At 37.9% G+C, this 20,136-nt stretch overlaps 1 protein-coding gene across 5 annotated transcripts in view; it reads right to left on the reverse strand.

The window, feature by feature from the left end:
• Positions 1-20,136, reverse strand: part of PRKCH (protein kinase C eta) — a 233,160-nt gene that overhangs the window by 105,322 nt on the left and 107,702 nt on the right. For all 5 annotated transcript variants that reach the window (XM_086320372.1, XM_086320374.1, XM_086320373.1 and 2 more), the window contains exon 3: positions 4,364-4,514. In XM_086320372.1, the coding sequence (XP_086176498.1) occupies positions 4,364-4,514 (151 nt within the window). The remainder of the gene's footprint in view (positions 1-4,363; positions 4,515-20,136) is intronic.

The following is a 20,136-nucleotide window of genomic DNA, read 5'->3' on the forward strand; positions in this document are numbered from 1 at the left end:
TAGAGCACAGATCATAAAGTCAGATGGCCTGGATGTGTTTTGGAGCAAATGGTTAACTTCTTTGAGCCATTGATTCTTAATCTATAAAAGGCATAATGATAACAGTGCTTACTTTATAAGGTCATCATGAAGATAAAAAGGGTCGATAAAGACTTAGAACAGTACCTGGCACTCTAAGCATACATAGAAGTTTATTATGTAAATAAAATAAAATCATTATCTCTGTTTTGCAGATGAAGAGACACTGATGGCTTATATAACTTGTCCAGGTTCACGTATCTAGTTGGTGATGAGAATGAATGCCAGGGTCTATATGCTTAATCATATATATATATATATATATATATATATATATAACACATATACCATTATTTTAAGTGTGTGTGTAGGGAGTGGGGAGGTAGGTGGGAGTTAAAGTTCCTTGGTAGAAAAAAATTTAGTTAAATTATAAAGCAACTTTCCATTTAGAATGTTAGTTGAGATCAAAAGTTCTCACTCAAAATGCCTACTAAACACCTGTAGTAACCAGGTCATGTAAAGAAGAAAAGTTGGCATAAAATAAACAGCAATAGGGAGAGGTGTGTGTCTACAGCTAACTGGAGCATGTAAAGAAGAGAAATGGGCTCAAAGTTGCCAGAGATGCTGATTTTTCTCATTTAAAAATGAGAATAGGAATCTTTTGTTAAAGACTATAACTTTAGGCTTCATCATACCAACAACCAGTATAGGGCCTTTGGTTTAGACAAGACTTTCTTTTTTTTATTTAATTTTTTAATGTGTACAAAGTTTGGGTCATTTCTTTTTTAAAATTTATCTTATTGAAGTACAGTTGATATATGATGTTATGTTAGTTGCTCGTGTATAGCAACCTGATTTATTATACATAGGTTCTTTTTTAGGTTCTTTTCCATTATAGATTATTAGAAGATATTGAATATAGTTCCTGGTATTATACAGTAGGTCCTTGTTGTTTTTCTGTTTTATATATATGTGTGTGTATGTCTGTTAATCATGAATCCTTAATTTATCCCTGTCCCCTTCTTTCCCCTTTGATAACCATAAGTTTGTTTTCTATGTCTGTGAGTCTATTTATATTTTGTAACTAAGTTCCTCTGTATCATTTTTTAGATTCCATGCATAAGTGATATCATATGATATTTGTCTTTCTCTATCTGACTTCATTTAGTAAATGAAGTTGGTTAAAAGAATACAGAAACAAGACTCATATCTATGGTACCTACAAGACACTCACTTCAGTTCTAAAGAAACACAGACTGAAAGCCAGGGGATAGAAAAAGGTATTCCATGTGAATGGAAATCAAAAGAAAGCTCAAATAGCAATACTTATACCAGACAAAATAGACTTCAGAATTAACACTTTTACAAGAGCTAGAGAAAGGCACTACATAATGATCAAGGATCAATCCAAGAAGAAGATGTAACAACTGTAAATATACATGCATCCAACATAGAGGCACCTCAATATATAAGGCAAATATTAACAACCATTAAAGGGACAAATTGACAGTAACACTATAATATTAGGTGGCTTTAATACACCACTTATAGCAATAGACATATCATCCAGACAGAAAATCAATAAGGAAACACAGGCCTTAAATAAAATATTAGACCAGATGGATCTAACTAATATTTATAAAACGCATCACCCAAAAGCAGAAGAATATACATTATTTTCAAGTGCACATGGAACATTCTACAGGATGCATTCTCCTAGATCACATGCTAGGCCACAAAACAAGCCTTGATAATTTTAGAAAATTGAAATATCAAGCATCTTTCCAACCACAACACTATGAGATTAGAAATCAACTACAAGGAAAAAACTTCAAAAAACACAAACACGTGGAGGCTAAACAATATGCTACCAAACAACCAATGGATCACTGAAGAAATCAAAAAGGAAATTTTAAAAAGATACCTAGAGACAAATGAAAACAAAAACATGGCAATCCAAAACCTATGGGATGTGGCAAAAGTAATTCTAAGAAAGAAGTTTATAGTGATACAATCTTGCCTCAGGAAATAAGAAAGAGCTCCATAAACAACCTAACCTTACACCTAAAACAACTAGAGAAAGAAAAAACAAAGCTCAAAGTTAGTAGAAGGAAAGAAATCACAAAGATCAGAACAGAAACAAGTGAAATAGAAACTAAAAAACAATAGGAAAGATCAATGAAACGAAAAATTAGTTCTTCAAAGAGATAAACAAAATTGATAAACCTTTAGCCAGACTCATCAAGGATAAAAAGAGAGGGCCCAAGTCAATAAAATCAGAAATGAAAAAGAAGTTACAACTGACATCACAGAAATACAAAGGCTCATAAGAGACTACTATATGCAACTATATGCCAATAAAATGGACAACCTAGAAGAAATGGAAAAATTCTTAGAAAGATACAATCTCCTAAGTCTGAACCAAGAAGAAATAGAAAATCAGAACATACCAATTACCAGAACTGAAATTGAATCTGTAATAATAATAACTTAAAAAACCCTCTTAACAAACCAAAGTTCACGCTTAGATGGCTTCACAAATGAATTCTACAAAACATTTAGAGAAGAGTTAACAAAATTGCAGAGGAAGGAAGACTTCCAAACTCATTGTATGGGTCCATCATCAACCTAATACCAAAACCAGAGAAAGATATCACAAAAAAAGAAAATTACAGGCCAATATCACTGATAAACATAGATGCAAAAAATCGTCAACAAAATACTAGCAAATCGACTTCAGTAATATTTTAAAAGGATAATAGACTAAACCCTGTTCATGATTTAAAAGACCAGAAACATAAGCTAAGTCTGGATTTTGACTTGCTAAAAGGTATAAAATCCAAAGTAATCACAAAAAACCCACATAATACAAAGCAATTGATCAATATGCAGAAATGAACCAAGTGTTTCTGCCTTAAACAAAACGACTAAGTTCAGTTTAGTTCAGTCACTCAGTTGTGTCTGACTCTTTGCGACCCCATGAACCGCAGCATGCCAGGCCTCCCTGTCGATCACCAACTCCCGGAGTTCACCCAAACCTATGTCCATTGAGTCGGTGATGACATCCAACCATCTCATCCTCTGTCATCCCCTTCTTCTCTGGCCCTCAATCTTTCCCAGCATCAGGGTCTTTTCAAATGAGTCAGCTCTTCACATCAGGTGGCCAAAGTACTGGAGTTTCAGCTTCAGCATCAGTCCTTCCAGTGAATATTCAGGACTGATTTCCTTTAGGGTGGACTGGTTGGATCTCCTTGCAGTCCAAGGGACTCTCAAGAGTCTTCTCCAACACCACAGTTCAAAAACATCAATTCTTCTGCGCTCAGCTTTCTTTATAGTCCAACTCTCACATCCATACATGACCACTGGAAAAACTATAGCCTTGACTAGACGGACCTTTGTTGACAAAGAAATGTCTCTGCTTTTCAATATGCTGCCTAGGTTGGTCAAAACTTACCTTCCAAATGACTAAAGTTTGCAACAAAAGCAAGATACAAGAGTGTTTTTCTTCCTTCTGAGAAGGGTGTGTGTATGTTTTGTGCAAGTGAAGGGGTGTTTCTTCTTTCTCTCTGCAAATAAATGTGTTTAATCTTGCCTCTAATTGAAGACTGGAGGAGGAAATGGCAACCCACTCCAGTATTCTTGCCTGAAGAATCCCATAGACAAAGGAGCCTGGCAGGCTACAGTCCATGGGGTCACAAAGAGTTGGACATGCCTGAGTGACTTCACCTTCACTTTCTAACTGAAGATAACTACTACTTAAATTTACTTCACATTATAGATTTGCCTCTTAGACTTAAGCTTGAGTGACATATATAATAAGATATTATTCCAAATCATCTAGAATTTCTCAACTATTAATTATCTTAATTCTTAAATGCCAGGGATTATAGTATGTGGTCACCGAAAGCTATTACCTTTAGCTACATATGATAAGACTGAAGACTGCTGTGTGCTTAGTGTAGCTGAAACAATTACAGAAATTCTGTAAGTCATCATGTGATTTACACCTTCTTAGAGAAATACTGTTGATATTTCTTTCCTCTTCAGGGGCAGACCATTTATTAATTGATTAGCCTCTCTAATTACTGCTTTTTGACCAATTCATGATTCATTAACATTTTTACCAAAATGACTAGCAAAAGAAATAACATGTAAAACTTAATCTGTAAATTGTGTAATTTTTTCTGCTGGTTTGGGGATTAACGTTTCTAGGTCAACATATTAGAATAAGAGGGAAAAAATCAGATTCTAAAACAATTCTTAATAATCATGTTTTCTCCTGAAATCACACACAACCAGAGGAAGTCTCAGCTCATGGCAGGAGAGAAGCCAAGGAGCTTCTTACCAGATAAACTCCCTGCAGTGAGAGCAGTAGGTGGGCTGCCTCAGGTATGTGGCCATGAACTTGTGTCCGTTGATCTGGTGGACTCGCCTTCGCATAGCCCTTTGGCGCTTCCTGGTAAAATGTTTGAAGATTCGGTCCCTCTGGAGAGTAGCTATATATTAAAAGAAGGGGGGAAAAAAAGAGTGTAATGAATCTATCTGCATCTAATATATGAGAAAGTTGGATAGTTCAAATACTTCCCAGATTATTATTATTATTTTTTCTTTCTTTAAGATGCAAAACAGCCCAAAAAATCATCATGCTTTGTTGGACCTCTGGAACTCTGAGATTCCCATTGCCCACTATCTTGGGCTAGTCGGCACAGAGCCTGGGTTCCCCAGGGTTCTGAGGTCCCAGTATGTGACAGCAGCATGGTTGCACGGTACTTGTCCAGCTGTCTAGGACCTTAGATTCACCGACTGGCTGGCAAACAGGACTCCTCATTACTCTCCTTCCATGCCAGTGTTGCCACAAAACTTAGTGAAGGAATTGCCCCCAACAAAGTGAGAGCCCTGCCCAAAAGCATCGTTTCCAGCACCATCTCTGTTAATTTGGAATACGTAGAAATTAACTGGGAATACACTCAAAGTTCCTTTTCTAATCTCACATTTTAAAGATAGTGGCTCCTAATCTGAAGACTTGAGAACTCTGCACCATTTAAAGATGGTAAATGATCTTTTCCACTTTACTATTCTAGAATGTTCCCAATGTATGCAGAGACTTATGATTGTAAAATAAAGATTTCTTCAATAATGCTTTTAAATAAATCACTGCTCCAAAGGAAATTAGAGGAATCGTACAAGAATAATCTGCTAATACATTTTAAAACCTGGAAAAAAAGTAGAAGATTTCTGTGTAAACATAATGATCAAAATTCACTAAGAGTTATATAAAACAATAGTCTAACTTTTTAGAAAGAATTATAAAGATTTTAAAGGACTACCTCTAATTTTGAAGTAGTCATTTTAGGTAGACTTTTCTCAGTAGCAATTATACTCAAATAACCAGAAACTTCTGTACTACTCAGCATTACCTTAAAAGAAAAACTCACTGTGACCAAGTAGGAATTTTCTCAGAAGCATAACAATGGGCATATTATTCTAAAATCTATTATATCTTATTCTATTAATAGGTAAAAGAATAAGTATGACAGTTTCAATAGATGTTAAAAAGGCACTTGGTAAAATTTAACTTGTAATCCAATAAAAAATTCTTTTAAAAAGACTAGAAGAGTGTCTCTTTAACATGACTAACACATGATTTCACAGATCAAAAGCTAAATGGTAATTTTTTTTAAATTCCGGTGACAGTTAAGAACAAATAAGACTAATTATCACCACTATTATTTAATATTATTCTGAAAGTAGTTGCTAAAATTATTAGATATGAAATTTGAAGATCAAACTATCAGGAAAAGGTGCCAAAGATACCATTATTTGAAGTTATTTAATGTATGACTAGAAAACTCAGGAGAATTTAGCCTAATTTATTAAAAAATTGAGTACAGTATGATGGACAGTAATAAGTCATTAAAAGCCAAGGTATTATGTCAAAAGAACTGATTAGAATAATCTTAAAAATCCCATTCATATAGCTACAAAAACCAAACTATCTAGGAAATAATTTATCAGAAGTGCAAGATTTATATGAAAAAAGACTATAAAACCAATTGAAGAAGATGAAAAGATGTGTAAAAATGAAGTTCTTAAATTGGAACACCCAATACTATAAAGCTATCAATTCTTTCTAAACTAATCTCTAAACTGAACAAAATCACAATCAACATTCCCAAAGGATGTTTTTAAACTCAACAATTTTTTTCAAAGTTTTTTTGGTACCATAAATATTTTAAAACTGTTGAAAAATTTCAATGAGAGGACTTGCTGTACATGTTAAAACATATTATAAAATTACAATAACTTAAACAGTGCTTTACCCCTTCAAGAACAGCCCAAAACTAGAAATCAATTTGGCTGAAAGATAATATGGTTCAAATCAGTGGGAAAGATGGATTTACTCAATAAGTAGTGTTCAGACAACTAGGTAGCCTTTTGGAAAATATCTTTACCTCACTTCTTACACCTAAATAATCTAAGATAAATGTTAAGGTGGAAATTACAGAAAGAAAGAAACCACAGGGGGAAAAAAATATTCCTAGAATGGGATAAGGATAACAAACTTCTATAGCCATAAAAGATCCACAGATTTGTAACCTATGAAATTTAAAGTCCTACTGTCAATAAACAAAACAGAGTTGAAACAAATTGAGGAGAAAACGATTTGTAACACATGACAAAGTGTTACATTTATAATGTGTATAAATCATTTAGAAAAGAGGATAAAAATCTAGTAAAAAGGAGGGGCAGAGGAAGTGAATAGGCAATTCATAAAATCATAAATGTAAACAGACATTAAACACGCCAAGATGTCCAATCCTATCCAAGATAACCATGTAAGAATCGCGAGGTAAATAGCATTTTACCTCTTAAGTTGGCAAATACTTATAAAGATGGTTAACATGCCCATTCTTACAACCTGGTAGGGAAAGAAGTACCTCCAGCTTCTGCTGAGAGGAGGATAAACTTGTCTCTAGTCCTGGCCCCACCACGCTCTGGATGTATTTATCCTGCCAAGCTTCCCTGTTCTCATCTATAAATCAGGTACTACCTTCCTCCTAGGTTTTTTCCCCCCAAGGACTGAATGAAGTAATGCATTAAAAAGGTTTTGTGTAAAGCTAGACACATGGTAGCATTCAACACATGTATCTATTTCGGGAATGATTTCTTTTGATAACCAATTTGACAATACCTGTCAATGTTTTTTCCCAGTTTTACTGAGAAATAACTGACATACCATCACTGTATATGTCTATGGCATATCAGCATGATGGTCTGATTAAATACTGTGAAATGATTACCACAATACATTCAACTAACGTTCGTCTTTGCATATAGATGTAATAAAAAGAAAGAAAAATATTTTCTTCTTGTGATGAGAACTCAGGATTTATTCTCAACTTTCCTATTTATTATACAGAAATGTGAGGTGTAGTCATCATGCTGGTCACATCATATCCCTAGTAATTATTTATCTTACAACCAAAAGTTTAAACCTTTTGACCGCCTTCCTCTAATTCCTCTTCCACCTCCACCCTGCCTCTGGTAACCACAAATCTGACATCCTTTTTCTGTGAATTGGTTGTTTTGTTTTCCTGTTTGTTTTTTAGATCATACGGTATTTGTTATTTTCTGTCTGACTTCACTTAGCATAATGCCTTCAAGGTCTATCCATGTTGACATAAATGGTAAGATTTCCTCATTTTTTATAGTTGAGTAATATTTAATTGTGTGTCTATTACCTCAACTTCTGTATTCATTCATCACTGACAGATACTTAGATTATTTCCATGTCTAGGCTATTGTAAATAATGCTTCAGATATCTTTTCAAGTTGGTGTTTTTGTCACCTTGTTCAAGTGTTATGTTCGTTTCTTTGCATGTAATAATTCAATTTCTAGGATTTTTTTCCTACAAAAAATACCAGAAAGCAGGAATATATATCAATTGTATCTATACAGCATCATATCAATGTATGCTATATTCTTTTTAACAGTAAAACTGAAGTTCAATACAAGAAATCTTAGAGAATGAAATGCAAAAAACATCCAAATAAATTTGGCTAAGACACCAACTCTGCAGAGGCTCTAGTATGGTTAAAATCATACCTACTCGAATTTTTGTTTTGTAGTGTGTGTGTGGTGTGTTTAAGTTCTTTGGTAAGCAGCCCAATTACTTTCAGCCTCAGGTTTCCCATCTATCCAAAGAAGACGAAAATATACCCCAAGTCCTCAGTATTATGGGGAAAGTATTATATAATCAATATTCCTGAGATGGTCTTACAACTTTCGATAAGGGTCACATAAGAACAGAAATCACTCTACTGCTCTCTTTCACCATAATTCTAGAAGCCATCTAGTAACCACAAAATAAGCAGATTTTAATGTCGCTTTGCTGACAGATGATGAAATTTAGCCTAGATGATAACACCCTATATCTGATCTACATTATCACCAACCTAAGACCCAGCTCAGCACTGGCCAAAGTAAAACTTGTACTGAATTACTGAACACATATCACATCTAGATGCAAATTAAATTCTCCCTGGGGAGTCTAATTACCAATAATTTACTTATATAATCCCTTAATACTATAAAGATTGGTTAAAAGGTCAGCTCATTTGCAGTTTTAACATTTCATAAATTGAATCCTTTGTCCCCCCTCAACAGCTATTGCCATTGCAGTAATCTGACCTATGAATCTTGTAGGTGATCTTACAGCCAGGACGGAGGAAGAAACTGCATGCAGTTGTTCACCAAGTCAGTCATCCCCCGATGCATTCACTCCTGCCTGTCACCCTTCCTTGAACGTTCTTTCCTCGGTTTTTGTTTTTGTTTTTTCCCAAATGAGTTAACATAGACTTTCCTGTGTGTCTCAGAGCCTAAGCGGCTGCCCCCAAACCCTGAATCGGGGTGAAATGCTTCTCCTCACCCTGTTTCCATAGCAACCCGGGAGCACCCCTCTATCTTTTCCCTTACCCCAGGAAACTAGGGGCTGTGTCTCTTTTACCTCCTATCCCAGGTGCCTCACCAGACCTCATACATGGTCATTTATAACCAAACTTCACTCTTCCTGCCTCTGTACTGTTTGCACATGTGCCTCTTTTTATTTAAAAAGCAAACATACACATTTATGCACATCTCCGGAATCCACAAGAAATTTAAGTCATGTAAGAAAACGGGCTGCCATGGCTTCATATGGCTTTCCGTGTCACCACTGTCTTGCTGGCTGCCCTGAGCAGAAGAATGAACTCTGGAACTGCACTCTGTTGCTCTGAGTACAGACTGAACCCCCACTTGAGAGTACAGGGAGAGCTTCCTCATTGTCTGCATGGCCTCCTGTTGATTTAGGACTGAGAAGGGCTTAAAAAGACGATTTAATCCTGTTGTACTCGAAACCACCCTGGGCTTTGAGAAATCTTTCAGATCATCTGTTAGTTGAGCACGTCAAGCAACACTAACATGCTTTGCAGCCAAAACTTGCATCACAACTTCTATTTAGCTCCTGAGGTGCTCAATGCCTCTAAATAAATAGGAAGCTGGCTCCATGCCCCAGCATGGAAACTCACATTGCCATCTCTGGAAGTGAGCAGGTCTGGAGCCCTTGATCTGTCTTTCCAGGAGTTGGTTTTCACAAGCCCTCCCAACCACAGGGTGGAGGCTAATTATGTTAAATGTAATGAGATTAACTATTTTGAAATAAAATTGGATTTCATAAAATATGACTGTCATCCCATTCTTTTTCAGAACCTGAAAAGGCATAAGTGACCAGGAGCCACCACAGGGTAAGTTATTCTCGTAGAAAATTTTATTGGTATGAAACTTACGTTGCTGGCGGGAGGATTTGTAGGGGACAGATGATTTTCAGAAGTTTCCATCAAACTGTCTTAATTTTATCTCAAAAATGGTAACTATTCCATCTTTTTTAGTCTTCTGCTCTCCCTATCTGAATTTAAAGTTTCACATACCAGACACGGGCTTCCCAGGTGGCACCAGTGGAAAAGAACCTGCCTGCCGGTGCAGATAGACGTAAGAGATGCAGGTTCGATCCCTGGATTGGGAAGATCCTCTGGAGGAGGGCATGGCAACCCACTCTAGTATTCTTGCCTGGAGAATCCCACGGAAAGAGAAGCCTGGTGGGCTACAGTCCATAGAGTCACATACAGTCAGCATGACTGAAGTGACTTAGCATGCATGCACGCAGGCACGCATACCAGACATAGAAATCCATGTTTGAAAGTACTTTGGAAACATTCTGATGTGAGTCAAAAGCAGAAATCATAGTTACCAATTTCCAAGTTAAAATCAGAGATAAAAAATCTATGGCATTTTGTAATTTTTAGAATTACCAATACAGAATACATAAAGGAAATACTTATGATTTCGTGTAGAATGCAATTGAAGTTGAATTTGCTCAGCAGCACCGGTACTTGGTTTACTATAGTCTGTAACTGGTCTTCAAGGGGCTGTGCAGAGGAGGTCTTGAGGCCTTTATACGTGACCACAGGTGGAAAGCCCTGCAGGTGGGTGAGGCAGGTGAGGGCCTGGAATCTGGAGTGCAGCTGTGAATCCTGCATCTCCCCCTCATAAACTGGGAGACCCTGAGCGCATTGTTCAGTCTATGCCTCAGTTTCCTCATTTGTAGAGCATGAAGGCTAGAGAACCCTCCTCAAAGGGCCATTTTGGGGACTTGCTGAAATAATAAGTGTAACATTTCCAGCCCTTTGTCTTACTACTCTCCTAGATTTCATGTATGTTTTTGTAAAATGTATATCTTATACAGGGTTATCTATATTTTTTGAAGATTTTTATGTAAGACAGAGAACATTCCATTCTATCATATCCCAGTGTTGATTCAAATCTGGATTCAGGAGCTACTTTTGAGAACTGCACAGAGTGATGAAAACCTCACTTGAGGTTCTCCTGAGTAACTATAATGTTTACACAAGTTACAAAGAGGATGAATATCATTGCACATGTCTGAATTTCTCTGTAATAAATCTTAGGTAAAATCCAGTTTCTCCAAGTAAAACTCATCCTTTTAGCTATTAAGCAATTATTGGATAGGCCCCATTAGTAACAAGCGCATGGTTCTGTGTTTCTCTTTGATAATAATAATAATGGATTCTTTCCTTAGGGCTCATCTCAATTGCCTTGAAGTATGACTTTGGTACCATTGTTTTGGCACCATTCAGTGATACTGGAACTTTGATTTGTGTGATGTATGATAGGCAGGAAAAAAAAAAGAAAAATACCTGGCAGGAGGCAACTGTTACCAATTATAACTGTTAAAACTCTTACTTCAGCCTTCAAAGACTAGAAAGGATTTTTAATCCAGTCATCCAACTGCCTCAAGAATCAATACATAGGAAACCATTTCCTAACGAAGTTCAACAACATTCCCAAGGCTCATCTAGCTACTTAGTACCAGAACCACCCCTGGAATCCTCCACTCTTGATTCTATCCCAGAACCATACGGTTAACATCATATTGCATTTTGTCCTTTATTAACATTATTAACAATGGGTCTCCCAGAATCTCCTTGAATCAACTGGGTCTCCCCCTGGAAAGCAGTAAATTTTCTGGTGAGGAGACAGAAACTAACAGGAAGGTGAAACGAGGTCAAGCAGCCAGTGATGGAAGTGGGTGGGCCAGAGCCTGTTGACTGTGTTGAACTACTGAGCAGTGCTATCAAATGTCTTTTTTCTTCTTCCTGAGATACTCGTTTTATCATGTGTGCACATGGCAGGGAATAACTGTGGGAAAAACAAACAGGAAAACTTTTGTGTTGAGCACAATTACTAGTCAAGAAAGAACCACAGAGTATTATGTTGTTTATGTCTCCAAAATATATCCCTGAAAGGTAATGCAATAAGGTAGTGAGAGAATTTTGCTTAGGATTATCCAACACACTGAAGAAGAAACCATGTGATCGCAGAACCGTGTGATAAAGAATAATGCTTAGAGTTTAACTTAGATGACTTCTGTCTGAGACAATAATAACAGAACGATTAGCACACGTATAAAGCAAACACATAACTTAAATGAATCTTTACAAGAACACAACACCAGTGGGAGAGAGCATTTAGTGGGTGTTGAGTGAAGACAGAATCACAGATGTGTACCTAGTCCTTTGATTATTTAAGGAAGATTTGACGAATGGGCAGAGATTAACAGTTGTTTAGAAGGGGAAGGGGAGCTTGGTGAACCAGGATGGGGAGAAGATTCTGGGAATCTGTACCAGCAGCAGTGAAAATGACTGCGACAAAGAGTATTGGTATTAAAAATGGCAGGCGAAAGCCCCTAAGTGGCACTGAGCAGAAGAGAATCTTCTGTTTTTTAAAAAGAGCTGAACCACATGACTCACAGTTATTTCCAAATTCAGAACGAGTGATTAGACTCAATGTATCATGAGACCTGCTTCTACAGAAGCTATACACAGATGTTTCTCAGGGACTTGGCTGCTTCTGAGGAAGCCCAGCCTACAAAAACATCTACCATCATGCAAACTCACAGAGATGACTATCAATGGCAACAGAAGGAGAGAAAAATAATTTGTACTAGACTGACTCTCTCACGTAGGACTCATGGCTCATAGCACTATGAAAGCTGAGCTCATCCCCCTGCCCCCACCCCCCATCCACCCCTACAGCCTCCTCTGTTAGCAGAAACAGGAGCAGAACAGAGGTCCTGGATAAGGCCATCAGAAATGGTACCCAGGTTCCATTAGAAGCCAGTACTCTCCTCAGTACTTAAAGAAAGGGATCTAAGGACTCCCAAATATGCAGCTCTAGTTCTGGCTTCTAACTACTAAACTTGTTTCTAAGTAGCTTCTCAGCATCTCTTCAAGAGATACCCAAGACAAACCTAAAACTTGACATTTGTAGGCTGAACCCTCTTCCCCAACTTCTTGAAGCCATGCTAGGGGTAGTAGCACCACTCTGCCTGAAGTCATCCAGAAAAAAACAAAACAAAACAAAACATAGAGATGTCTTCATATACCTCTTCACTCACAACAAATTGATCATCAAGTCCTACTAAACCTTCTAGGATCTTTCCCTCCCATGCTCATGTCTCCTTCTTCTTATCTGGACTGTGAAATAGTTTCCTAACTAGTCTCCCTGTGTAAGTTTGTTCCCTTCCGAAATCAATCCTTCATCCATCCAGTTACACTTATGAAATATGCATAATTCAGTGTATGTGAAACTCCTTAGGGAAATTAGGTTTACTGTAGTTGTCCTATTCGAATCATATTTTATTTTAAGGGAACAGGGTGTAGATTTTCCCCAAAGGGTGGTGCTTCCATTGTCCAACATCTGAGAGAAAGCTGAGTCCTCAGACAGCAAAATACCTTTCAGGTGGGCCTTAGGTAGGAGACTAGTCTCTCTCCTTGGTCCTCACTTTCTGAGGTTCAGACCTGAGGTCCCAGGAATGGGGCATCCCCTAGGCTCTGCAGAGGAAGACTGAGGTAGACTGGGAATAAGCCCAGTAGTAACGGGCTTGGAGGACCAGGGTTCCTTTCATTAAGAACCTAGCAGACTCCTCTACTAAGTGGGATTCCCTCATAACTCAGTCAGTAAAGAATCTGCCTGCAATGCAGGAGACCCGGATTTGACTCCTGGGTGGGAAAGATTCCTTGGGGAAGGAAATGGCAACCCACTCCAGTATTCGTGCCTAGAGAATCCCATGGACAGAGAAGCCTGGCAGGCTACAGTCCATGGGGTCACAAGAGTCAAACCCAACTTAGCAACTAAACCACCACCACTAAGTCTGCTTAGCAGATACCAATGTCAACCCCCCTATCCCAATACCCACAGCTCTCAGGAACCCATCAAATCTTCTCCATTTCATCCTGCCACCTGAGTTCCTTCAGAGATCTCAAAGGGTTGGTTGACCATACTCAAAGGGCAACGAAACTGGGATATTTATCCTCTAGATCTCATCTGATATTGGTTAATGGCTGCTTCAAGGAAAGGGGACATTAATTCTCCAACATTTCCACCCTTCCTTTGTGGCTGAGAGGAAATATATGGGTGGATCACTCATAGTATCTACCATAGAATGAATTCATACTTAGCCTGGCCCTGGTTTCTTATTTAACTGCTATATAATTTCTTAACAAGGAGCTTCAAATTCTTTGTGGAATGAGATGAAGTATAAATAGAAAATTCTTACAATAATAAACTTTATGATTGTGCCTACTCTTTTCTGCACACATAACTTAATGAAAGAAACTTCCTCTTGCTCCCTATGATCAAATGCAAGAATCCTACAATTCATTGCTGCAAAACAATGGTAAGAATTTCTACTCTGTTAGCAAGATTCTACAAATATTTTATTTTCCCCTCTGATTTCATCCATAAATGGACTTCCAGCAGCCATTTCTTCATTCCTCAGTTTTTTAAAAGAAAAGTAAACACTGCTCAGTGGATTATTAACCATCTGCTTTCAGGATGAGGAGGAAACATGTTTCTGTCCCATCAGATTTTTGTTGCAGTCCTGGAGACGTGTCCATATCATCCCTCTCATTGTCATCCTGACTATCTGGAAAATACTTCAAAATGACATTATCAAAAGAAAAAAAAAAAAACAAAATGACATTATCCACAACTTGAAGCTTAAGTTAGATAAAGTATCTTGGTTTTATATGTTTTAAAATGGAAGCATTTTCCAGTTATCTGGCAATTTCCTTTTATCCTTCATTACTAAATTTAACTGGAGAGAAAATGCCCCACTCATGGACTCCTGTCTCTTTGATAACCTTCTGCACTTCAGAGGATAATGAAGCCATGATGTAGTTTCACTTGTCAGAGCAGAGGTAACATAATCTTTTTGCTTTTTCATTGTAGCTGTGTACAAAGATAATATATGGTCACTATAGAAAATTCAAATAATAAAGAAAATAAAGAAGAACATCTTCTTTTAAAAAGTCATCTTCAATCTTGCTGCTGCTGCTAAGTCACTTCAGTCGTGTCCGACTCTGTGCGACCCCAGAGATGTCAGCCCACCAGGCTTCCCCATCCCTGGGATTCTCCAGGCAAGAACACTGGAGTGGGTTGCCATTTCCTTCTCCAATGCATGAAAGTGAAAAGTGAAAGTGAAGTCGCTCAGTCGTTCCCGACTCTTGGCGACCCCATGGACTGCAGCCTACCAGGCTCCTCTGTCCATGGATTTTCCAGGCAAGAGTACTGGAGTGGGGTGCCATTGCCTTCTCTGATCTTCAATCTTACTATACAAATAATCACTGAAAATTTTAGTTAGCATGCCACATATATATACACTGTACAGATACGCAATCTTACATAAGTGGTGTCACTCTGTGCTATTTCCCAACTACTATCCAGTTAAAACGTCTTTCCATATATTTTTAAAGACTATTTTTTTAGACCAGTTTTAAGTTCACAATAAAATTGAGAGGCTGTACAGGCTTCTCATATACCTTTGTACCTGCCCTGCACACGCATAATCTCTCCTATTATCAACATCATTCACCAGACAGATACATTTGTTACCAAGGATAAACCTACATCAAACACATCATAACCACCCAATGTCCACAGATTGCCTCAGGGTTCACTCTTGGTGTTGTATATTCTATGGGTTTAGACAAATGTGTAATGATATATATTCATCATTATAATATCATACCGAGTATTTTCACTGCCCTAAAAATCTTTTGTGCTCTGCCTATTCATCTGCTTCTCTCCCCCTGAGTCTGGTAACCGCTGATCGTTCTGATTCTCCATGGTTCGCCTTTTACAGAACGTCATAGAGTTAGAACCACGCAGTATGTAACCGTCTCAGACTGGCTTCTTCCACTTACTAGTAAGCATTTAAAGTTCCTCTGTGTCTTTTCATGGACTGATCATGCATTTCTGTTCAGCACTGAACCATATTTCATTGTGTGGATGGACCACACTTTATCGTTTCACCTACTGAGGGATAACTTGGTTGCCCCCAAATTTTGGCAATTATGAATAAAGATGTTATAAACATTCATGTGCAGGTTTTTGTGTGGACATAAGTTTTCCCCATGTTTTTAAAGGTTACTATTTCTGCTTTTATAGCAACTAATGCTAAAGTTACCATTTAATCATATCTTATAAAATGAAAATGCAGCAAGGCTAAAAGTAAGCGAATAGCATTAGCATATCATCCCTATGAAAGTAGTTTCCCTATCTGAAAACTGTATTTTTTCCTCATTCACTCAAAGTTTAGAGATTGTTTTCTCCACCCCCACCCCCAGCCTCCAAGCTCAGGTTGGTCTTCCTTCCTCACAAAAAAGATTCTTATACAAACAACCTGTCCAACCAAAATCTTTTCCAGATAAACATGTGTTTCCTTTTGAGAACTAAAAGAATCCTGCCCTTTAGTTTGGCTGATTCCATTTCCCCTTCATTTTTTCCCCCTTTCCACTGGTAGACTTCTGAGGTCCCTTCTAAGCTCTAGAGTCCTGATTTCATGATTTTAGAAAAACTTCACAGGATATTAGCCATGAAGAGTATGATGTCTAATCATTTCCTTTTCCAGCTACATGGCTGGAATGAAAGCAATGTTGCTCCCTCACGTTGCTGATTCAACATGATTTTTAAAACCACTGCACCACTGCTCTTTGTAAACAGACTAATTCAAAACCTAACACTGAAGGTAAAACATCTTTATCACACAACCAAATTTCCTCTAATTTCCAACACCAATGCCAGGGCTTTAAACCTCAGTCAGCTTTATTTGAAAATTTAAAAAAGAGAGAGAGATAGCTGTTCTAACCAAATGTCATTTATATCATACGGTCACATCCTATTAGAAGCTAACAACTTGGAAGCATATATTTGGCTATTAGATTGGTGGGCTTTTTTGTTTTGTTTTCTGACAATTGCTTTATGCATTAAATTAAACAGGAACAAATAAAAGGCAATAAATTAAACTTTTTAAAACAATGTAAACAAAGGCTTGGTACTGACAGGGATTGAAACCATTGATAAAAGCAGAGTTTTGGATTAGCAATAAATTCCCATCTTCATGCTCCAGTGTTATTATTTCTGTGCTATCAGAAAGAACATTCCACTAGTCAAAGACAAATGAATTCTCTTTTCTTAAGATGTATTCACAGGGTTCTTTCTTTATTATCATTTATAGTCCACTCTATATCCTTGATTAAGGGTTCTTATCCTTTGAGGAAAAGCAGAAATGTTATACCAAATAGCTGCATAAGGTGGGGCAAACGCCTCCAAATTCTAGAGCACTTAGTACTAGCTCAACACATCACCTTACAAAAGCCTGTATATTTTGGTTTTAATTCAGAGCTGTATCATAACCTAGTAAACACAGTCTAAATGCACAACAGTTGAGCAAACTGCTAGGGTTCTACAGGAAAATGAAGAGCAACAGACTTCTCAATCCTAACCGGTCATTCAACTCACAAATCACTTTGGGGATAAGGAGGTATTCTGCCCCATCTTAGACATTAAAGGGCAGGTCAGTTTTGCTATAACCTTGGTCCCCAAACAGCCTCTGAGGACATACCACCTCTTCCTTCTCTATCCTGCTCTTAGTCATTCAGTCGTGCCTAACTCTTTGCAACCCCATGGACTGTAGCCCGCCAGGCTCTTCTGTCCATGCAGATTCTCGAGGCAAGAATACTGGAGTGGATTGCCATGCCCTCCTCCAAAAGATCTTCCCAACCCAGGAATCGAACCCAGGTCTCCTGCATTGCAGGCAGATTCTTTACTATCTAAGCCACCAGGGAAGCACTTCTCTATCCTATGTGTATTCAACCCACAGATTTTTGAATCTTTATTAAATGCTGGACTTTGCAATGGGAAGTAGGGGTATGATGATGAACAAGGTATAGTAATGCCTTCAACAAATGAAAGTCTATGTTGGAGGCAGACTATAAATAGCTATTACTGTGCAGAAGTGTGGAAGGGCAGAAGTCTTACCCACACAGGGGCAATCAGAGGTGGCTTCTCTTAAGGACAAGGAAGCTACAAATTTCAGAACAAGTGAAGGGGAGGTGAAAGAACAGGAAAAATGTGCTTAGTGAAGGGAAGGAACAGGAAAACTGGGGAAGAGTGCTGCAAGAAGAGGAAACAGAATGTACCCATGTCCAGAATGAAGAAAATACAAGGATCAAGCAATCCCTAATAGTCACCTTCTGACCTGTCACTTTAATACCTAGTAATACCACCATCATCAAATATTTGCCAAGTGTCTACTATTTACTAGGGCCAAGAACACCAAGAAGTAGGGTAACATTACTCCAAGAGGTTCTCAAATTACTATGGTGGGGTACAGGAAGAAAATACTGCAACTTCTATTTATTTGTTTCTCACATTCCTCACTTTAAAAAGAAAACTTTTACTTTTATATTGGAGCACAGTTGATTAACAATGTTCTATTAGTTTCAGGTGTACAGCCAAGTGATTCAGTTGTACATATACAGGTGTCTATTCTTTTCCATAGTCTTTTCCATTTTGTTGTTTGGTTGTGGCTGACTCTTTGCAACCACGTGGATTGGAGCACAGCAGGCTTCCCTGTCCTTCACCATCTCCCAGAGCTTGTTCAAACTCATGTGCATTGAGTCTGTGATGCCATCCAACCATCTCATTCTCTGTCACCTCCTTTTCCTCCTGTTTTTGATGTTTACCAGCATTAGGGTCTTTCCTGTAAGTCGGCTCTTTGCATCAGGTGGCCAAAGTATTGGAGCTTCAGCATCAGTCCTTCCAATGAATATTCAGGACTGATTTACTTTAGGATTGACTAGTTGGATCTCCCTGTAGTCCAAGGGACTCTCAAGAGTCTTCTCTAACACAGTTCAAAAGAATCAATTCTTCGGCACTCAGCCCTCTTTATGGTCCAACTCTCACATCTGTACATGACTACTGGAAAAACCACAGCTTTGACTAGATGGACCTTTGTTGGCAAAGTTAAGTCTCTGCTTTTTAATACGTTATCTAGGTTTGTCATATCTTTTCTCCCAAGGAGCAAGCGTCTTTTAATTTCATGGCTGCAGTCACCATCTGCAGTGATTTTGGAGCCCAAGAAAATAAAGTCTGTCACTGTTTTCATTGTTTTGCCATCTTTTCTATTTAGGTAGTTACATAATATTAAGCAGAGCTGCCTGTGCTATACAGTAGGTCTTTGTTGGTTATCCATTTTAAATATAGCAGTATGTACATGTCAATCCCAAATTCTTGCTTCAATTCTGTGATACTTCATGTTTATAGCAACTATAGTATGATATATACACCATATATATAATTATATATATAAACTTGTAAAAAATATACATATATGTGGGGTTCATGCTCAAAACTTGTTCACTGATGTCTGCTTGATCAAAAAGTTTGAAGGCCATTTATCCCAATAGATTTATATTCCAGTTTGAGTCACAGCTACAATGAGATGAAAAGCACCAAGCAGTGAGGCTAAGTGCTACCCACAGGTGTTAGAGAAGTAAGGGATGAGAAGAGCTACCTGAGAGCTTGGGTGTTAGGAGAAGCAGAGCAGAGACAGCATTTCATTTAGGTCTTGGAAGAAGAGTAGAACTTAGACCAAGGTACATTATGAAGGTTAGGGAGGACATTCTATCTGGGAAGACTGACATAGCCCAGGAATACACGTCCCAGGGAAAAATGAGAAAGCCAGCTTCTCTAATACAAAGGCTTCCCAGAGAGGCACACCTTTTTTTTTTTTGGTACCATCACTAGCTGAGTAAAATAATCCAGTTAAATTTTAATATTTTTGAATTTTAATAAAATAACCTCAATTACATTGATTCTATTTCATCTCTGTTTACAATTCCTACTCTGTCACTTCAGTGGTGTCTGACTCTTTGCGACCCCATGGACTGTAGCCCACCAGACTCCTCTGTCCATGGGATTCTCCAGGCAAGAATACTGGAGTGGATTGCCATTTCCTTCTCTAGGGGATCCTTCTGACTCAGGGATCAAACCCTGGTCTCCAGGATTGCAGGCAGATTCATTACCTAGCATACACATGCATATTTTTTTTTCTAGCCTCATTAAAATGAATCATGTTATATCTTTGTCAAGTTCTTTGCTGACCAAAATACACTTGGTTTTAGCAACTGCTGCTGCAACTATGGCAGAGTCTGCAG

Source organism: Bos grunniens, chromosome 10, assembly GCF_055505025.1.
Source record: "Bos grunniens cultivar Pamir isolate PY7600 chromosome 10, Bosgru_T2T1.0, whole genome shotgun sequence".
Taxonomy (NCBI): domain Eukaryota; kingdom Metazoa; phylum Chordata; class Mammalia; order Artiodactyla; family Bovidae; genus Bos; species Bos grunniens.